This window comes from Capsicum annuum, unplaced genomic scaffold (assembly GCF_002878395.1).
Source record: "Capsicum annuum cultivar UCD-10X-F1 unplaced genomic scaffold, UCD10Xv1.1 ctg995, whole genome shotgun sequence".
NCBI classification, from domain to species: domain Eukaryota; kingdom Viridiplantae; phylum Streptophyta; class Magnoliopsida; order Solanales; family Solanaceae; genus Capsicum; species Capsicum annuum.
Genome location: NW_025896043.1, coordinates 2,837,275 through 2,859,226, shown reverse-complemented (window position 1 = coordinate 2,859,226; position 21,952 = coordinate 2,837,275). Strand labels below are relative to the sequence as shown.

General features: G+C 27.9%; 2 protein-coding genes across 2 annotated transcripts; one reads left to right on the top strand and one right to left on the bottom strand.

Moving 5' to 3' along the window:
• Positions 1-344: 344 nt before the first annotated feature.
• LOC107871078 lies at positions 345-2,193 on the bottom strand. Its single transcript, XM_016717873.2, has 2 exons — positions 1,592-2,193; positions 345-531 (listed from the first exon to the last, which is right to left on the bottom strand). The coding sequence occupies exons 1-2, from the start codon at positions 1,892-1,894 to the stop codon at positions 514-516; spliced, it is 321 nt and encodes a 106-aa protein (XP_016573359.1). The 5' UTR covers positions 1,895-2,193; the 3' UTR covers positions 345-513.
• An 8,850-nt stretch (positions 2,194-11,043) lies between these two features.
• Positions 11,044-20,303, top strand: LOC124895731 (probable peroxygenase 5). Its single transcript, XM_047406162.1, has 6 exons — positions 11,044-11,181; positions 11,296-11,397; positions 11,526-11,611; positions 15,715-15,809; positions 19,322-19,447; positions 20,072-20,303. Exons 1-6 carry the CDS (start codon positions 11,070-11,072, stop codon positions 20,208-20,210), a joined length of 660 nt encoding a protein of 219 aa, XP_047262118.1. The 5' UTR covers positions 11,044-11,069; the 3' UTR covers positions 20,211-20,303.
• The last annotated feature ends 1,649 nt before the right edge of the window (positions 20,304-21,952 follow it).

Below are 21,952 nucleotides of genomic sequence, written 5' to 3'. Positions count from 1 at the left end.
TCACCATATATACACTACAACATAACTTTTTGTGGCGACTAATGTCGCTGCTAAAGTCTGAAAAATCGCCACTAATTATTTTTAGTGACAACATAAGCAATGTAACAATTACGGAAACTTCCGTAGCTAAAAGTTTTTGTGACGACATCTGTAAGTCACCACAAAACATACATTCTGTGGCGACAAAACTTGCCACAAAAAAGCAAGCAAATGCGCCACAAAAGAAAGTTCAAAAAATCGATCTTGGGATATAAATTATATATTATCTGCTTCATTGTCAATAATATAACTATAGTACTTAAAGGTACAAAGACAATATTAAAATATATTTCTCCACAAGAGAATTCGTTGTCAATAATATAACTATAGTACTTAAAGGTACAAAGACAATATTAAAATATATTTCTCCACAAGAGAATTATATAGTTTTTAATGGGTAACAAATCAGTGTGATATACAAATGAGAAAAAAATCACAAAATATCTTCAAACTTCTAATGGCTAACAACTCCCATCATGAAATTACTAGTCCCTGAAATAAAAAATAAAGCGAAATAAAAAATAAAGCGAAGTTTCAATTCTAACTTGTTAAGATGCAGGAAATGATTTGAGAAATCTTAATGTTGATTGTAAAAGAGATGACCACAATGTCTTTGAATTAAAATATTGCGGAATACATTAAAAATTCCAGAATGCACAAACTAGTTTCATCAAATCATAATACTAAGCTCAAAAGACAAAATTGTCAAACTATTTCCTTGTAGTTCAAAGTGGAGCAGTTAAACAACCAAATCTGAATACGCTAGGATAGGAACATATAAAAAAGTGAAGCAGCTAGAATAGTTTTAAGTCGTCTAGTATTTTTTTTAGAAAAACTAGAACACCACATGAGGAAAGAAATCAACAAGAAATTGCTACCTAAGAAGAAGCAAATGTTATTCTTTAGAAATTCACCAGCTATGTTGTGTGAAGTATATTTCTAGAGTAAGTGGATAATTAGCCAAGAGAAACAGGACAAATACACAATAAATCGTCACTAATATTGTGCAAAAACTCTTTAAATATTTTTGTGCAACAACTCCTTTAACGTTTCAAATTAACATAAACAATACCATTTTTTCTTAACCTGAAAAATAGACAAAGATATATAAATGCTGAAATTTGATTTAACCTTTTATGGTCAAATCAGTTATAAAGAAGGAAAGAAAACCACTAAACATCCCCAAAAATGCATAATTTGTCAAAATATGAGTAAAGATATATGTCAATGCTGAAATTAAGCAAGGCAAATGGTTGTCAAACACTATATGAGTCCAAATCAAATTGCAAACATGATTATCAGTCCATGCAAACAGAAACATATCTCAAAAATTTACACAGATCAGTATTCAAACTTTCTACCTAGGGTTAAATGCATGTTCATAAAAACTGAGCATTTTCACATATATCGACCTAAACACATAAACACAAACAAGATTGAACGAATTAATTCAAAATTCGCGATCAATTTCATCAATTTCGAATCAAAGAATCTATCAATAATTTTAAGAAATAGAAGAGATCTTGAAAAAAATTTAAACACACAAGCAAACCTGAAAATGTGAATCCATCATGTACTTTAGAATTTTCCGGTGATATTGCCAGAAACGGCGGTGGTGGCGGCGGATTCCATTAGCGGCGGCGCTTGGACAGTGTAAAGAAGGAGAGGAAGAAAACAGGTGACGTAGTGGTGGTCGCCTGCACCGGCTGGAGCGGCTGTTGGTGTTGTTCTCATTGGGTAGCGGGAAAATGAAAGCGCTGGCCAGATCTCGCTGGTGGGATGGTGTTCTCCGGCGTGGGGAAGAGAACAGAGCAGCGGTGGCAGCTATGGCTTTCCCGCCGGCTGCTTCTGGCATTGGGCGGCGGCGGCGTGCTCGGATGAAGCAGTGGCGGAGTCGGCTTCAATAAGGGGGATGGTTATTGATCTGGAATGGAGCGGTGAAGGAAACAGCCGGGGGCCGCCAGATGGTTTGCTCGATTGAGCTGCCCTGGCTTGGATCTGCGAGTGAAGAAGAAGAATGGAGTAACAGAGGCAACACGAGGTGAAGGGGAGGAGGCGGACTGGTGGTGCTCCATCCGTCAGGCAACCGGAGATGGCAATGAGAGAGAAAGTGAGAGCTCATGCGGCTGATTGTGGGAAAAATAATTTTAGGGTTTTGACTATTGTTTAAAAGGAAAGAAATGGCTGAATTGATCTCAGACTCAGTCGTTGGATCAACTTTGATCAACGATTGAGATTAAGGCATTTAAAAATATGCCAATTGAAATTTAAATAGGAACCCAAGTTGATATTTAATCTTGGCTAAAATTGATATCAATTGAAATAAATATTGGCTAAAAATTAAATACAAGAAAGAAAAATTGAATTAAAGTATCTGCTAGTTTAATAAATGTAATAATAATGATAACAATAATAATCATAATAATAATGAAACGTTCTATTAAAATAAATTAATGTTACGTCAAAATTATTATAAAAATTATCGATAATAATAACAACAACAATAACAATAATAGTAAATAGAATAATAACAGACAATATATTTATAAACTGTGAGTGCGCACATTTACGTGAAAAAAATAATTTAATAAATATTGATAAAATTATGTAAAATGTCGTATTTGAATTACTAAATTGTAAAAAATGATACTAAAAAGTAATAGAATAATTTGTACATTTTTAAATCATGAACATGGCTTGTCGGAAATTATTTGATACTAAAATAATGCGCAAAGAATATTAATATTAAAAGTTAAATAATTTTGACAAAAATAGCAGCCTAAGAGGAGTATCGGGTGGTCAAAATTGGGAATCAACAATATCTTGAACCAGCAAAAAATCAAGCTTTGAATTAATCTTGGTTCATTTATGATGTGCATAGTTGAGATTCTTTCACAAAATTTTTTAAAATATTTAAATTTTTTCTATGTCTATTTGAAAAATAAATAAAAGTACAATAATGGACTTTACTTAAAAAAGAGAAAAACAGACGAGCAGCAGCAACCGACGCGACTCCAATAGGCAGAGGCATCGCCACAAAACTGTCTCTCGATATTTTTGGAGTCTCAATTAGAGCTCTTAATTTGGAACCCTAGATTGGGCTTAAGGGGTTCTAGATTGTCTATATATAAAATATATATCCAAAATATATTTACAAATAACTTAATTTATTTTTTTAAAGAAAAAACAACGCAAAATAAAAATTTTAACTTTTGATTTGGTTTACTTTTTAAACTTTTTGGGCTTTTAATTTATATCATTAATTATTTTATATTTTATTATTAGCTTAAATAATTTTTATTTGTAACTAACCTTGTAAATATCTCGAGCTGAGAGTTTTATCAGAAATATCTTTTTTACCCTGGAAAGATAAAAGTAATATCTACGTACATCTTACACTCTCAAACATCATTTGTGGAACTACATATCCAATCAGATCCCTCTATAATGTCACCTCATTATAACCACTGAAAAAATTTCAATTTACCTATATAAGTGGAACGAATAACAAAATAGATGTATTAGTGGTGACAAAAAAGATGGTCACAACAAATCTCCCTTTAGCAGCAATTAAAAAGCCACAAAAGACTTATAGTAGCGACAACTCGTAGGTAGCCACTAACCCAAATTTTATTAGAAAAATTACTACATATTTGTGGCAACCTACGCATAATCGTCACTAAATATGTCACTATTAGTGACGAGTTTAACGGTCGCCCCTAAATCTTATACCTTTTGTGGCAACCTTTATATGTCGCCACATAAATCCTAACTTTTGTGGCAACTGTTTGTGTCGCCACTGATAGTCGTCACAAAAAAACTGTATTTCTTGTAGTGTTATAGTATACATAAGGGTGAGAAAGAAAATGATAATCATCACACCATATGATTATTTTAACGGCTAAGAACCGTAGTTGACAAAGATATGATTGCTTTCACAGCTAAGAACGATGGTTCATAAAGTCTTACATAATCTTTGGGCAAAAATATTTCTTTTCATTTTCTGAATTATACTCCTTTCATTTTAATTATGTGATGCTATTTATTTTTGAAAGTCAATTTACTAATCTTTGAAACTAAATTTTCTCTATTTTTCTATACAAATTCATGATTTATTTAATAAATTTTATTCAAGATTATCAGATTTTTTCTCCTTCACCAGAGTATATATACATAAATGTGAGAAAGAAAATGATAATTATCACACCATATAATTATTTTCACAATTAAGAACCATGATTGACAATATATGATTGCTTTCGCAGTAAGAACCATGGTTGATGAAATCTTACATAATTCTTGGGTAGGAATATTTCATTTAATTTTCTTAATTATACTCCTTTCGTGTTAATTATGTGATGCTATTTATTTTTGAGAATCAATTGACTAATCTTTGAAATTAAATCGTGTTAGATGGACTCAATACCAATAAAATGTAAGTGCTAAATAACTATCAAGTTAAGGTTACATAAGTTGAAAAAATATACTTCTAATTTTATTTTTTTAAAAAATAGCCATTTAAAAGTTACAAAATCTGATTTTAGGTGCTTAAGATTGGAAGTTTCATTTAAGTTGTTTAAAGTAACTAACAGTTTCATTTAAATATATACTTAGTTTGTGCTTGCAGGGACGAAGAAGGAAGTCAAGAAAGATAAAAAAAGTAAAGAATATTGAGCAAATTCAGAAAAAGATTCATTATATGCTCTATTGAAGAATTAAAATATTTTTAAAACCTTTTAATTACACTTTCTTACTTTTTTTAAAGTTGTATTTTAAAGAAGTATTAAGGTTAGAATAAGACGATAAGGGGGTCTTCTTTTACTTTTTTGATCCTTTTTTGCATGACTATAATTATACACACATATTTCAAATGTTAAGTTGTGAATTCTTACAATTTTTTATTGTGATAGCTCTTGCAGTGGTCTAAACTGAAAATTATATGCTTGGAGCTATTATTGATTTTTGGTGAGATACAATCCTAATTCATAAAATTGATAATAAGGTACAAAAGATTATCAGTCGAAGTATTTTAAAAAAATCAAAGATCTTAAAACTTCAAGAAAAGACTTTATTTAAACAATAATTGAAAAAAAAAATTGACAACAAAATAAAGTTGTATAATTCCTAGAAAAACTAAAGAAACTTAAATTATTATTTGCGGTATTGTTGTTTTCGCAAAAGAAAAAAAAAATAAGAAGACGACAAATGGTATAAATCTATATTTATATAAAATTGAAATGAACTATTCAAATTTAAATTAAAGGATATTTTTTAAATCAACAATCTCTTGCTCTCATATTTTAGAGAGAAGTATACATTACCCCCTGAACTTGTCGAGTTTTATTCATGGCAAACCTGAACTTTTACTAGTCCTAAGTATCCCCGAACTTATTCTTTTAGTACGTCGCGTGGCCCTTTTTGCTGATGTGGTGAAATGTTTGGGTTTTACACTCCATCACGCGCGTGATGGAGTGATTTTTCAGCCAAATTAGCCTTTTTAATGGTTAAAAAATGAAAAAAAAATATTTTTCTTTAATTCTTTCAAAATATTCAATTATCCCTCTCACTATTTATTATCCCTCTTCCTCCATTACTTCCAATCTAAAAATAAAATTCCATCCATTTATTAATTTTGTAAAACTCCAGTTTATCTCTTAATTAGTTTATGAAATAAAACTTTCATCCGTTTATTAATTTTGTAAAAATTTTATTTATTAATCTACAAAAAAATTTCATCCGTTTAAAACTTTAGTTTTCATTTTTATGAAACTCCTTCAATTTCGTAATCTTAATTATATATACCATATGAGTTATTGTAACTAAAGAAATGTACTAAATATCGAAACAAATATTTTAAAAGATAATAACAAAACAAATACTAAAGAAACTAATACACATACTTATAATAAAGAGAATGTAGTTATATTGATTATGATTTTTAGTCTCTATTGATTTGATTTTCAATTTAACCGATAAGAAAATACTCATAAATTAAAAAAAAAGTAGTAACTAACATGAAAAGAAACCGAATCTTAATTGCAACCAAAATTCTACTTTTACATATATATATATATATATATATATATATATATATATATATATATGTATGTATGTATGTATGTATGTATGTATGTATGTATTGTGTAAAATAATAACTTCGCATAAACTTATTGGGTTATCGGTTTACCCAATAACCCAGTAAAAAAAATCAAAATCAAATCAATAACCCAATAATTTTTTTTATAAAATCATAAAAAATTATTAACCCTATAACGATAAATCAATAACATTTTTATCGGTTTGATTTTTGTACGTCCCTAACTTAAATTGTAATTTCTTACTCCGTTAATTATACTAAGAAACGTATTTGTGCATGTGGATCTCCTTAAAATCCTAATCGAAACACTAATCAGAAACTACTATGACACACTAACCAGAAAAAAATAATTTCATATTCTTAACACACACCAAAAAATATAAATCTTTAGATAATAGCTTACTTGATCAACGAAAATTCAATCATTCACTATTTTGGAGTAGAGGAAAACTGAAAAATATAATTTTTTTAGAGAGAAATCGAATTATTAAGGATAAAAGAGGCTTATTTTTTAATATAGAATAAATATAAGGGAAGTGGATGATATTTATCCACGTGGACAGCCACATCAGCATTTTTTTCCATGTGTCCGTGCATGTGTTACTCGTAGTGGACTTTCAGCAAAAAGGGGTCACGCGACGTACTAAAAGAACAAGTTCGGGGGGGGGGGGGGGGGGGGGGGGGGGGGGGGGAGGAGGTATTTAGGACTAGTAAAAGTTCAGGTGTACCATGTATAAAACTCGACAAGTTCAGGAGAATAATGTATACTTAACTTATTTTCTCCCTCCTTTTTGCTTACTGTATTTTCTATATAACTAATGTAAGAATCAATTCTTCAATTATGATTATCAATTATTTATTAATTACTTCCTATTTTCTCACTGTAACTATTGATAGTTGCAATTCAGTACCTAGATATACATGTATTGATAAATGAAATGGATAAAATCAAGCATTCTTAGAAGACCCTAAATTTTTTAAAGATTAGAATTTTGGAATAAATTACGAAATTTGTTGTAAATAATGTATTATACACAATGTGATGAATTAATGTATTAAATTTAAATCTACTTAGATTTCAAAAACTAAAAGGAATTTTAACACATTCTTACATTTGAATATTATCCGATCGCGCAAAGCGTGACCCGTTTCACTAGTTACTTAATAATAGGTGTAGTATTGGAAGAAAATGATTAATTTTCTTGATTTCATGAATTGAATAAATGAATTGAAACAACTACTTTTAGTAAGAAGACAAAGTAAAATGAATGAACTAAAACTTCTAAAAAGTCGTAAAGCCCATTATTAATATTAAAAAAGTGAAAATTATCCCAAATATACTTTTTGGATTGTTAATTACAAGTTATAGCATAACTTTTCATTAATTACTAGACCTAAGAGATAATTACAACCTATAACAATTTTTGGAAAAAAGCATATTTTAATTAAATTTTCAAAAAATTTATAATATTTAATATTTATATTATTTTCTTATATTTAGCACTAAACATTTATCACTCTTAATTAAAGATCTTGGATAATTATGGCAAGTTAAGGTATTAATATTTTTTTTAATAATTAAATATCAAATTTTGTTTACAATTTAAGGATCTTGGATAATTATGGCAAGTTAAGGTATTAATATTTTTATTTTTTTAATAATTAAATATCAAAATTTGTTCACAATTTAAGGAGTTATATATGGTAAATATATTTTTTTAAAGTTAAGAACTGATTTTATACTTTTTATTAACTTGAATAATTAACTTAATTATACACTCTTTCATATTTTACTTTCTTTAATTACCATTAGAAGTCTTTTATCTCTTTATTTTTTTAACTTCTTTTTTCCTTATTTTAATTTTATTATACAGAATTTCACGTTTTACGGTATCTGTTTAGGTGAATTCATACGCAATATCTTTTAACTTTTTACCAACTATCAATAAAAGTTTTCAACTCATTCTTCCTTCCTTTGTAGTTCTATTAACAATCAACACTGACATATTTTATATGTTATTATTTTGAATAAGAAAGATAAAATTGTTGAAGCTTCCATATGTGGGCATTAGTTTGTAGCTTTCATGTTTGTTCTGCTTTTCGACTGAGTTATGGGAGAAGCATATGCAAGGACAAAAAATGTTGTAGATCAAGCGATATGGACTGCGTACATCTTACCCTCCCCAAACCTCACTTTGCGAGAAACACTGGGTTTGTTGTTGTTGTTGTGGCATGTTTGATTGGAGTTGAAAACAAATGGTGTTGTTTATATTTGTCATCCTCACTCCTGAAAAGAAAAGATTGTGACATGATTTCATATATGTTGTTGGTTTGAAAAAAGAATAATGAAAAAAATGATTTTATGTTCTCTGAAAAAAATTGGTAGTGTGGTTATATTCCAAATGGATAATCTAGGATTGCATATAGTAACTGAGAAAATACTTTTAGTTGTCTTTGCATATATATTTTACTGTTTCTACTCATATATATCATTTGCTATTATTTGCTATTAAGCAAGCAACATCAACATGTACATAAATCATTGTGAAACACTTTTATTACAAGTCAACCAACATAATAAATAATATAACAATTTCAATCAAAATATACAGTCATTATCAGTGAACAAAAATAACATTAACTCTTCAGAATTTGATCATTAAAAATTATAATAAATCAATATTCATGGACATAAAATATTAAAAATAGGACAAATTTCAACACCAGAATTTATTAAACATAAATAATTTAAAACAAGAAATATTCTAACATCAAAATAAATTAAGAAATACAGATTCCATCTTAAGCAGAGGATGCATGTTTGTGGCATGTCTTTTTACTGTGTTCCTCTTGATGACAGTTACTACACGTAACCTTTGATCATTTACACTTTTCTTCATTTGGTGCTTTTCATCTTTCATAATATGATCTTTTGGGAGGTCTTTTTGAATTCGGAGGTAATACAATTTCATCCGATACTTTACGTGATATTTTTCATGTACTTTCATAAGGAAGAGGTTTAATTGATATGGCATAAGCATCTCTGAAATTTTTATTGCTATAGTAAGGTGAGCAATAGTTCTTGCCATGTTGGTTTCTATACGTAATAGAAGCCATAGCATGAGAGCATCGTATTTCATCCAATTGAAATTCTTCACAATTGTATTCAATTTTTTTGACGCTTTTACCTACATTCACAATCAACTTTAATACACAAAACACAAAACATTAAATTTTAATCATATCATGCAACCCATAAACATACATGCAACACATACAGTATGCAAGAATTTTAATCAATTGAATCTAAACATACTATATGCAAGAACTTTCAGTAATTGAATATAAACATATAGTATGCAAGAACTTTAATACACAAACTTTTGATATGCACAATTGAATCTAAAGTTACTGTTTCAAGGGACTTTCATCATATTATAGAAATTTTAACAACTAATCCTTACTTTTATCATGCAACACATAAACATACACAACTTCAAATACAGTTAATCTTTCAAGAGTATTTCATCACCATATTATACAAAATTCAATATTTTAACAATAAGAATTAAAGAAACACGTAAAAAAATTATTTAATTCTTTAAATACGTTTGATTGCAAAATATGAATTTGCTAAATAATTTAACATACCTACAAATCACATCTCCTTTCATGACGTACCATGATTGAATCCAAATTATCAAAAATCATATTTTTATAACACGACAATAACTTATGTTTGTTTTTCTTTCAAAAAAAATTCTTAGAAGTTGTATAAAATAAAAAGAAATTATGAAATTGATTTACTGGAATAATATAATCTTGTAGGTAAAAGAAGAAAGTGTATGATGATGGAACCTCTTCAATAGAGAATTGAAAAACACAAAAAAAAAAATCTTTACATTTGTTTCGAGTGGATAATATCCATTTTCATACGAAAATTTAACAAACCTGATGACTCTCATGTCCCTCCATGAGCTATCATGATTGAATGCAAATTAACAAAAATTCATATTTGATATCAAATGAAATACTTGTTTTTTCTTTTCTTTGAAATTATAATGCTCAGCAATTTGTTTGCAGACGCTGAAATTAAGATTTTTTGTTTACCGCCACAAATTCATCGTGTACAAAGAGGAAGGTAGTGTATGAAGATAGAAACTCTTAATGTAAGCATTAAAATAGAAGGAAAAACAACGATTAGAGGGATTTGAGATGGTTAAATATCAGTAATTAAGGTTAACTATATTTAAGGATGGTAAATTGTATATTAATTGTATTAAATCTTAATTTTTCTTTTTCATTAATTACTTTTTTGTATTTTCAACAAAACAAAAAAAACGTTTTATGTATTTTTTTTAAATGAAAGTTGTTATAATTTGAAAACTTAAAATTTTTGCTATAACTTGTAATAACTAATCTAATAAGTTTATATAGTTAATTTTCCCAAATTAAAATTAAAGTTATTGGCTATCATTAGACACCGAAGCAAGAGGTAGATACAAAGAACTTAAACACGTAAGTTAGTTAATGACTTGTAAACGAAGATCCAAAATGGAATTATCTTTTTTGACCTTATTATAGTATATATCATTAAGTGCATAACAAGTGGACATCTCATCCTCGATTTCAATCAACAAGCTTGTTAATATACTTATATAATTATTGAGAATTGTGATGAGATGGATAAAATATTTGGAATTTGAATTTCAAGAACAAAAATATTTTTTTTAAGGAGTGATTTCCCTTTTAAAATTAATATGGGATAAATTTAAATTAATCAGAATTCCTTTTCAAGAAGTGATTAAAATTAATATGAGATAAATTTGAATTAATCAGAACTCCGAAATATATATTTGACATTGGATAAGAAACAAAGTAGTTTACGTATGACAGCGAATAAGAAACAAAGTATTTTACGTAATCTTAATTTATGTTCTTCCTTCATTTTCTATTTATAGCACATTCTTCTCTACAAATTCTCATATTCTTTTCGTTGGATATAGATGCCATGGCTAGCTCAACCAGCTGTAGTCAAGCTGCGGGTACGTATCAAATTTTCTCTCCTTTATGAATTATGATCATATAGTTTCTGAATCTGTTTGTCCTATTTAGAACAACTACTATATATATAATATATCTGCGTCCCATACATGCAGAAAAAATTGGAAATAATCATGAGCTCACTCCTTTGGAAAAGCATGTCATGTTCTTTGATATCAATAATGATGGAATAATTTACCCTTCAGAAACGTACCAAGGTTTTTCCTTCTTTTCTCTCCTAAATGAATGTAGAGCTCACATTTTTTTTCTTTTATTTTATCACTAATATATATGCTTTCGTCTTCTTGACTTGTCCTAAGTATTTTCTGATTTATAATTGTTTCAGCTTTTAGAAAGATGGGGCGTGGTATTTTCCGTTCTATGTTTGCTGCTGTTCTCATTCATTTCACTCTCAGTCACAAGACTCGACCGGTAATTTCCATATAAAGAAGTGGTCTTTATGTATTTTTTGATCTGTATATGGATTCATAGGGCATACAATATAATTTTGGTAAGAATAAAAAAATATTCTTCATATAATTTGTCAGGCAGAATTCTCTTTTGGCGTAGAAATCAGATTAAGCACTTGCCTAGTTGTTCGAGGGGATCCCTTAATTATATTACACGTATGGTGGTGCCACGCTGAACAGTAAAGTTACGTTTAAAAACAAATAATGATCCATTTTTTTTTTTAGTAATTTTTTAATTTAAAATTTTTGCATGATATATTTAAGACGATAAAATTGAAGGACATTTTGGTATATTTGACATATCTTAAATTTAAGATCACAAGATTCAAATTTTTTTTTTATTTTCTTAAAATTCGTGTCAAGTCAAATTAGATCATTCTTTTTTAAACGGAAGAAATATCTTTTGTTTTTTAAATTATAGTAATTTTGGAATACCCACTTTGATATCGCTCCACCTGTTCGTTTATTTGACAATATTTTTAAAAACTATTTTAATTTAATTATTCAATTTATGAAATTAAAAGTATTTTATCGTTCTCTTAATTTCTTTTTATATTTTTTCTTCGTTTTCAAGAGTTAATTTGACTAAATTTCAAAATTATATTATATTAGATTAATTTTTTTAAAATTAAAATTTATATAATCAAAAACTGCATAAAAAGTACTATAAATGACTCCCCTCATTTTTTTTACTTGTCACTTTTCGACATGACACACTTATTAAGAAAATAATAATTGGTGCAGTGACTTTATCATATTACCCCTATTAGTTGATGTTTTGTAATAGGTATTAGAAATTGATTTAGAAAATAAGTAATTAATGTTAAGGGTAAAATATAAAAAAAAAATTGATTTGTCAAAATGACGTGAAAAATGAAAATCAAATAAAAAAAATAGTTACAATTAAGAGTGAATGGAGGGAGTACAATTTTTCTTTTTTTCAATTTGATAAAGATACACATTTTAAAATATTGGTAAAAGTTTTGACTAAAAAAAGGAGGGAGTATATATTTTTCATTTCTACCGTTGTACAAAATAACTATATAAAGTAATGATTTCTTTGTCCACACTAGTCTAGTTTGAAAAATCAATGAATAAATTTTTTTTTTTTTTTATTCTATCCTTACTATTAAATACTACTATTTATCACTTAGCACATTCTTGAAGATTTTCAATTTATTACTCCATCGGTTTTAAAAAGAATGACCTATTTTGACTTGGCACAAAGTTTAAGAAAATAAATAAGACTTTTGAATCTTGTGGCCTTAGATTAAAGTTGTGTCAAATGTACCAAAGTGCCCTTTAATCTTGTGGTCTTAAACATATTATATGAAAAATTGAAATTAAAGTATTGTCAAAAAAGGAAATGGGTCATTCCTTTTTAAACGGACTAAAAAGAAAAGTAGGTCATTCTTTTTTAAACGAAGGGAGTATGTTTCAATGGTAATATAGTAAAAATACCCCTATTATTTATAAATGCCTCTATTTTAAAATAAGTGAATTTTTGAGCTATTTTTCAACGTCCAAAATAAGTGAATTGTTCATTCTTCAAGAGACATATTGAAAATTTCTTTTAATTTTACCCTTTATTTACCCTTTCTAGATTATGAGTTTCAAGAGACTTAAATTGACTTTATTTTAATGTGGCTAGAATTTCAAGAGTAATATGATAATATCTAAAAGGGTAAAGATGAAAAGTAAATTACAATTTATGTCAAAAAAAATTTCTTAATAGGTGTGCATTAAAGCAAAAATTTACTTATTTTGAACTAAAAATAATAATTTTAACATGTTTATCAAGTTAATAATGAATGACTAAAGTTGGACGGAGGAAGTAATAGTAAAATTTAATGTTCCAAAGCTTCGTTAATAAGGCTAATTCAGTAAGGTACATCTTTGACTAATGTTTTTGTAAGACATGTCAAGTCAATAAGAATAAAGTAAAATAAAACGAAGCGACTATTAAATTAAAGCTGACACTAAACTTTAATTATTATAACAGTAAGTAAATCAAAAAAATAAAATTATTTATATTCCATTAAAGTACTCGCTTCGTTTTATATTAGTTGACCCTATGGACTTGACACATTCATTAAGAAAAAATTTATTAGGAGTTTATTTTACCAAATTATACTTATTTATTATGCTTTGAAAATATAAATTTAAAATTATACATTTTTTTTAGTCATTAATGATAGGAGTGGTATCGGAAGAACATAATAATATTTTCTTGATTTTATAAAACAAAAAATTAAATTAAAATAAATATTTTAGAAAGAAGTCAATTAATATAAAACAGAGGGAGTAATTTAACTTTATTCACGGTAATAGTAAAGGTCATCAAAACTACTCACCATAACGATAAACCGCCCATCAAACTGATCTTGTTGTAATTAGGGGTGGGCATATTTTGGTTTAAACCGAAAAAATCGAAAAACCAAAACGAAATTTAATTTTGGTTTCGATTTTTCGATTTGGATTCGGTTTGTTATTTTAGAATTTCAATTTTTCGGTTCGGTTTTCAATTTTAAAAAAAATTGGTTTAAGCCGAAATTTTATAAATAATATATATATTTTATTATATATATAATATATATATATAATATAATATTATATTATGTATATATATAATATAATATTATGTTATATATATATATATATATATATATATATATAATATTTAGTAATTTACTTTCACAATTAACATTTAACAGCAAATTCGCATATGGATTGTTTTAATGACTCAAATATTTTATGGATTATTTTGGTGACTTTGGACTGTTTTATGGACTATTTATGCAGAAAGTATGTTATTTCATGGACTATTTTTATGAGTTTTGTGTTGTTTTGTAGACTATTTATGCAAGGTTATATTATATGTAATGATTAATGACGTTATGTATTATGTTAAGCTTATGATTATTTCATTTCATTTCATCCATGTTGAGTTATTTATAATTATTGATATTTGGAAATGAAAAACAGGTTTGAAAAAAATAATTTTCTAAAAAAATCCATCAATTTAAATGCTCAGTAATGAAAAAGAGAAGCTAACTACTTTAAATATTTCAAACTGAAATAAAAATCCAAAATAGCCAAATCGAATTTGTAAAAGCCGAACCAAACCGAATTTATTTTTGGTTATGGATGTCATTTTTGTCAATCCGAAAATCGATAAAGCGAACCGATATTAAACAATCAGACCGAATCGACCGAACACCCACCCTAGCTGTAATAGTGGGTAGTCTTCCATCTTTTATTGTCATAGTGTTTAAAATATAGTAGTTATTTTCATGCACAAAAAATAATTTCCTGATTCAATTATGTTATAGTGGGGGAACGTCCGTGACAATATATGAAATTATGGCCGAGACTGAGAGTGACATGTTGGTGGTGGGGGTGAGGTAAAATCAGCAAGCAAAAGAGTAAAAATTATTTTCTGGTATTCATTGATAATTGTACTTCATATATTAAAATAATAATCTGTATATAAGGACCATAAATTTCAATTTTCTCAAATTCTAAAACAAAAAATGTAAAACATTTCGAATTTTGTGGCCTACACATAACCTGAAATATAAGAAATCATTCGAACATCCTGCAATAAATCTCAAGAAATTTAAAAGAAATCTAATCTTTTAAATTTTCCGATCTCCTAATAATATATATACTCCATCAATCTCACTTTACTTTCCCCGTATAAATTTAGCCTTTTAACTTAAAAAATTATTGTATATTTATTTACTAAAGTAACTTTACTAATTATAATTTAAAAATCTAAATTTGATTACTAGGTAGTACCAGAAGAAAATAATAAATTTATCTTAATTTATTAAAATGGAAAAAAAGAAGAAAAATCTATCTTTAGCATAGAGACCAAGTAAATGAAGGAAGTACTTCCTTTTCCCCGAAAATTTCCTAAAGTAATTTAGAGAATAATTGTCAAAATAAACTTAGGGCTTTGAAAGTGGCTCACAAGTTGTTCATGCATATTTGATTACGATTTATACTAATTCGAATTTTATGTGATACTAATGTATATAGTGTTTTGTTTGTGTTATATAGGGAAAATGCCCATCTCTACTCTTCCCCATTGTGGTAGAAAATATCAAATATGCCATTCACGGCAGTGATTCTGGTGCTTATGACTCTGAAGGGAGGTAAATTCACGCCTACCTTGTAAATAATTAAATTATCGTAACCTATATCCAAATTAAATAGTTATTTAATGAATATATATTTTAATACATATATAAAATTGGCAAAACTTCACATATAAACAACTTAGATCCCTTCTAACTAATTTTATGTTTTAAGTTTTACTAATTACATTATATAGATATTAGTTAGTAACCAAATGTATTTTGAGCCTATTTATACAAATATAATTATTGTTAATTAGAAAAAAAAGGAAATTAATTAATGCCAGTATTATCTCTAACTATCTCCAATATTCTTCTTCTATAATTGATCATTTAAGCTTATATATGACAGAAAACACCGACTATTCTCCTTCCATATTTGATCGTTATTCGTTTTTCATGCCTGATTATTTATTCTCCTACCATAATTGATCATTTTTAGTACAAATATATATAAATCAATTATACTTTATACAACTGAATCTTAACTAAAAGTATATTTAAAATTGTATATACAAACACATTAGAATTTTATAATTCTAATGTATATGTTTCTTCGTTTAATTGTATATATATAATATTATATGTGTGTACAATATAACTTTGAAAACAAACACATTTGTATAACATATGTATATTATGTATTGAATAAACATATGCATATGTATATCAATACTATATTGTATAAACGTATAATATTATACATATATAATTAAACACTTGAACATTTGTATATTAGGATCCTAATATGTTGATATACTCATTCGAGTTTGTAATAAACCATATATAAAAGCCACTATATGTATATAGATACAGATATACTTATATGCATATGTATATACATATATACAGATATGCATATGTATATGCATTTGCATATATAATTATAAGTTCAAATACAGAGCAAATATATACACATATGTATATGCATAATGTATATATGAACCAACACATAATATATATATATGTGTGTGTGTATACCAATATAGAACAAACTTGCATACATATATAAATCAAAAAATATATATCCAATACATTCATATGCATATAAAAATATTCAAATGAAAAAATATACAATGTATATCCACATACAAAAACATACGAAAATCAGACCGAATACAATTAAATCACCTATATACAATTACCAAACTCACTAAAATTGGATCAAATACCCAATTATTAAAATAATTCATCAAGATTCACTCTGTGAAATGAACACTAATATACAATTCAATTTTTAAATTATATACTCTTTTTTTTTTAAATTTTCAGAAAATTGAGATGAAGCAGAAACACTACATACGGTCAAGAAATGGTCAAATTGTTTAAGGTATGTCTCAAACATTCAATTGAATATGAGGTCAGAAAATTGAGATGATTCCGTCGTGAACACCGCCACTATCTTTTCCAACCACCAACTGCCCTTCTCTCTATCTTTGCCTCCTTCGGTCATTCTGGTTGGATTAATTGATCGGTAGTAAGTGGTGGTTCTAATGACGGCGTAGAACCGGCAACATGGTGACGGTGATGAAAGTGTCGATTTTTCATCTTATTGATCGGAGTAGCAGTGGGCTGTCTTATCTTGAAATCCCAATAAATAAAGTACAAAAAAGACTCCACTTTTTTTTAACTATTCAAACACAAAAAAAAAAATCTAAAAATTGAAATCCATGAAAATTAATATTGAAAAATTGAAAGCTTTGTGAGAAAAATAACAGAAAAATTGAGTGAAGTGAAGAGAAGTTAATGATGAAAATTCAATGCATAGAGTATTGGTTATATACATAGTGTAAATTATTGAGATAATGCATCCAAACCCCCCCTAAATTTGTCACTTCAACTTATTTTAGCACTTAAACTTAACACGCGTTTATTTACTCCCTTAATATCTTTAAAACGAATTAATTTAAATCCTAAATCTGACGTGGCATTTTTTTTTTTTAAAATGCGTGATTTAATTTAAAAAAACAAATGGTCCCACTTTTATAATATATATATATATATATATATATATATATATATATATATATATATATGCAAATCACACCCTTTCTTCTTCTATATATCCAAATTACACCCTTTCTTATCCTATATATCCAAATCACACCCTTTCTTCTCCAAAGCCACCCACCCCTCACCCTGACCCCCCACCCCCCACCCCCCCTTCTTTTTTTTTTTTTTCTTACACCTCCACCACTACCCCCACTCTACACCCCTTTCTTTTATTTTTTTCTTACACGTTCACCTCTAATCCACCCCACCCCCACCCCCGCCCCTGGCAGCCCGCACCCCCACCCAATTCCCTTTCTCCTTCTTCAAATCCACCATCTCCATTTTTATTAGATTTCATCAATTTTACAAGAAAAAATATATGTATAAAAAATTTGATTGTTGGTGCAAGTTTTAATTTGAATAAACAAACAAATTTGGATGTTGGATGTTTATAATTCATAATCCATAAAGATAAATTTAGATGTTTGATTTAATCCATAAATTTTAATTTCGTACCTAAATTTGGATGTTTGGTTTGAATTTTTTGGATGTTTGGTTTGAATTTGATAAGCTTTGTTTCGTAATTCATCATTATGAATTTTGGGGTGGGGGTGCAGACTGCCGGGGGTGGGGGTGGGGGTGGGGGTGGAAGAATAAAGGGGGGGTGTGGGGCTTGAAGAAGAAAAAATAGGGGCAGGGTAGGCGGAAGGGGGGGGGGGGGGATTTTTTTTTTAATATTGTATTATAAATAAATTAGTGGGGTCACTTTTTTAAAAATAAATTTTGATGTGGCGCTGATGTGGCGTTGATGTAGCGCTGACGAGGCACAAGTGTAATACACTCTCCGCAGTGAGTGATGTTGTTTTTTAAGGTGGTATATAATTACTTCAAAAAGATTTAGGGGGGTAAATAATTATCTATAAAGTTTAAGTGTTAAAGTAAGTTGTCGGGACAAGTTCAGGGGTTTTTTGATGTATTATCTCTTAGCAAAATGACTTATTTCTATTTTCTCATTTGTCGGATTGATAATCGATCTGTCCATTTATGGGTCGGATTGATAATCGATTTGCTGGATTGATAATCAATCTGTCCATATATAGGTCGGATCAATAATCGATTTATCGAACAATAGTCGATTTGTCGAATCGATAATCGATTTGTCGGATCGACAATCAATCTGTCTATATATCGATCGGATAGATAATAGATTTGTCTAAAAAATGGGTCATTTCCCTTAAAAAAAAACTTATAGTCTATTTAATTAAAAAGAAGACTTGAAAATGCCATTTAACAAAGAATCCCTAAAACTAACAAATAATCATGTAAGGTAATTATTTTAAACCTTAATCATGCCCGATAATTAAGAATTTATATTTTATCTCTGAAATGTAATTTTTCCTATAAAAAGATATGGCTAAAAATTAATGAACACACGTAACATGTTGAACCGGCTCCTATTTATGAACCAAAGTGATTATGCAGAACGTTACACATGGTCCAGTCATGTACTAAATTTTATCGACTTGATATTTTTGAAGGTTTGTGCCAGAGAAGTTTGAGGAGATCTTTAAGAAGCATGCAAATCAAAATCCAGATTCCTTAACCTACAACGAAGTGAAAGAACTGCTCAAGACTAACAGAGAACGAAAGGACTACTATGGATGGTATATATCCTCTCTTTCCCTGTTTCTTGTCCTTCAATTCGAAATTTTGTGGGGTTGCTTGACTAGACATATAACTTATGAAATGATAATAAAAAAAAGTTTTAGGACTAACTCAAATGCAAATATATCATATAAATTTGAACACAAAGATTACTAGTCAATATATAGTGTTTTTGTATATTGTTGTCAATATTTCATGTGAAAATTACCGTTTTTAATCCTTGAAATATCAACAAATTCTTATTCCATTGTTATATTTAATTAATTAAGAGCATCTAACTTTGAATTAATTGAAATATTCTTTTTTGATAATTTTTTTTAAGTAATCTTCACAAATTTAGGCAATAGTTAATTTACTATAAAACCATTTAATTACCATGTGTTATGTCAAATGTATAGTGTTACTCTTACTCCATATTTGAGGGTAATGTAATTTTAAAAAATAATCTCAATATAATATATTTCTTATGTAAAAGGAGACATAATATATATATATATATATATTAATTTAGGATTTAATATGTATAGTGGACCAATGGATCAGAAGTACATTAATTATCCTTATTTCCATTTTGGTGAAATTGTTTCCCTTTTATTTTTCAACTCAAATCTTTATATGTGTAGGGCAAATGCTTTTGTAGATTGGAAGTCTTTATATGATTTAGGAAAAAGTAATAATGGCACATTGACCAAAGAAACCGTCAGAGCTGTCTACGATGGAAGCCTTTTCGAGCAAATAGCACAGGAGCAGGCTTCAAAGTAGTGACTCTAGTTCCACTATTAATTAAGTAATTGTATTCTGTTGTTAATGCTGTTGTTGTCACTATTAATGTTACTATTGGTGTTGTGATTTTCATTCTTCCTCATATCTCAAAATTTTGAGATGGATTGATTTTTTGACATAATTAGAATTACCTTTATAATGGAAAAAAAATTTCTTATTAGAAAAGATCTCTTTTCTATTAGGTTTCGTCTTTCTTAAAGGTTTACTTGTTGAAAAATATCTCTTTGATTTTGTATTTCTACAAATAGAATATCTCTTTTCTTAAGTCATAATACAATAACATCCACAGTATAGTTCTCAAAAAGTTTGTTTAGGATGAGATTTTCTCAAATAAATTTTATTATTTTGATTTAGTTTTTAAGATGTAAACCAATTGGGCAAAACATATTCAATAATATATTTTTATTATAATTTTTTTTGTTATCAGAATTATTGCCTATATGATTTATAAAATATTAGCTTCGCATGACACCCCGTCAACTTTGAACCGAACAAGTGGTATCAGAGCTTGTGGTTCAATGGTGTGGTGAAACGAGATTAAAAACAAGTTCAAAGCAGTTTCAAATCAAAATCCAACCAATTTGATGATAATGAAGATTTTTGTATGTGAAGAAGAAATTTCAAACATATTTTCAACAATTTTCCAATTCTACTATCACATCTTTAAAAATAAAGCTCACTTTTAATTCTGCAAAGGGCTCCAATATTTTTAACCCGAAAAGACACATAAACTTTTAACCCAAATAAAGCTTTAATTTTTAAACATGCCAAATAGCAATAATATATGAAAATTATCTGAAGAAGAACATCAAGATTGATTTACCAGAAAATTCAGGCCAAAGAGAGATTTATTAAAATTTGTCTTGAATTTTTCACTTTACCTGATTTTCTACCATAACTAGAATTACCTTTCTAATGGAAAAAAGTTTTCTTGTTGGAAAAGATCTCTTTCTTATTAGGTTTCTTCTTCAATTTTTAAGTATGCCAAGCAACACTGATATATGAAAGTTATGTAAAGAATAAGATCAAGATTGATTTGTTAGAAATTCAGGCTAAGGAGAGATTTGTTAAGATTTGCCATTAATTTCCTACTTTACATGATTTTCTATCATAATTAGAATTACCTTTCTGGTGAAAATTTTTTCCCTTGTTGGGAAAAATCTTTTTCCTATTAGGTTTCTTCTTTCTTAAAGGCTTCCTTATTGGAAAAGATCTTTTTCCTATTAGGTTTCTTCTTTGATTTTGTATCTCTATAAATAGAAGATCTCTCTTCTCAAGTCTTAACACATTAACATTCACAATGTAGTCCTCAAAAGAATTTATTTAGGGAAAAATTTTCTATATAATTTTAGTTTAGTTTTTAATACGTAGACCAATTGATCAAACCATATTCATTAATATATTTTTAATTATAGTTTTCTTTGATATTTGAATTATCGCCTCAATGATTTGTAAAAATTAGCGTCCTCATGACACTCGATAAATTTCAAACCCAACAAAAATAATAGTATGTACTTTGTTTATTTTTATGCATTTGTAGTAACTGATCAAACTCGAAAATAATAGTGAATTTACAGAAAACTCTGATAAAAAATGAGAGAATTTATGGAAGAGTCTAGAAGTGAGAGAAGTATTTGCTCAACTGAAGAATGAAAAATGTAAAAATTGTTAAAGTTGGGGCTTGGTATCCTTTATATATAGGATGTGGATCTACTTGGAGC

Bases quoted from the DNA above. Each gene is read 5' to 3' on its own strand.
- LOC107871078 (XM_016717873.2), bottom strand. From the start codon at position 1,894: ATGCCAGAAGCAGCCGGCGGGAAAGCCATAGCTGCCACCGCTGCTCTG.
- LOC124895731 (XM_047406162.1), top strand. From the start codon at position 11,070: ATGTTCTTCCTTCATTTTCTATTTATAGCACATTCTTCTCTACAAATT. The intron at 11,182-11,295 runs GTACGTATCAAA...CCATACATGCAG, and splicing joins CAGCTGTAGTCAAGCTGCGG to AAAAAATTGGAAATAATCAT. The intron at 15,810-19,321 runs GTAAATTCACGC...ATATTTTTGAAG, and splicing joins GCTTATGACTCTGAAGGGAG to GTTTGTGCCAGAGAAGTTTG.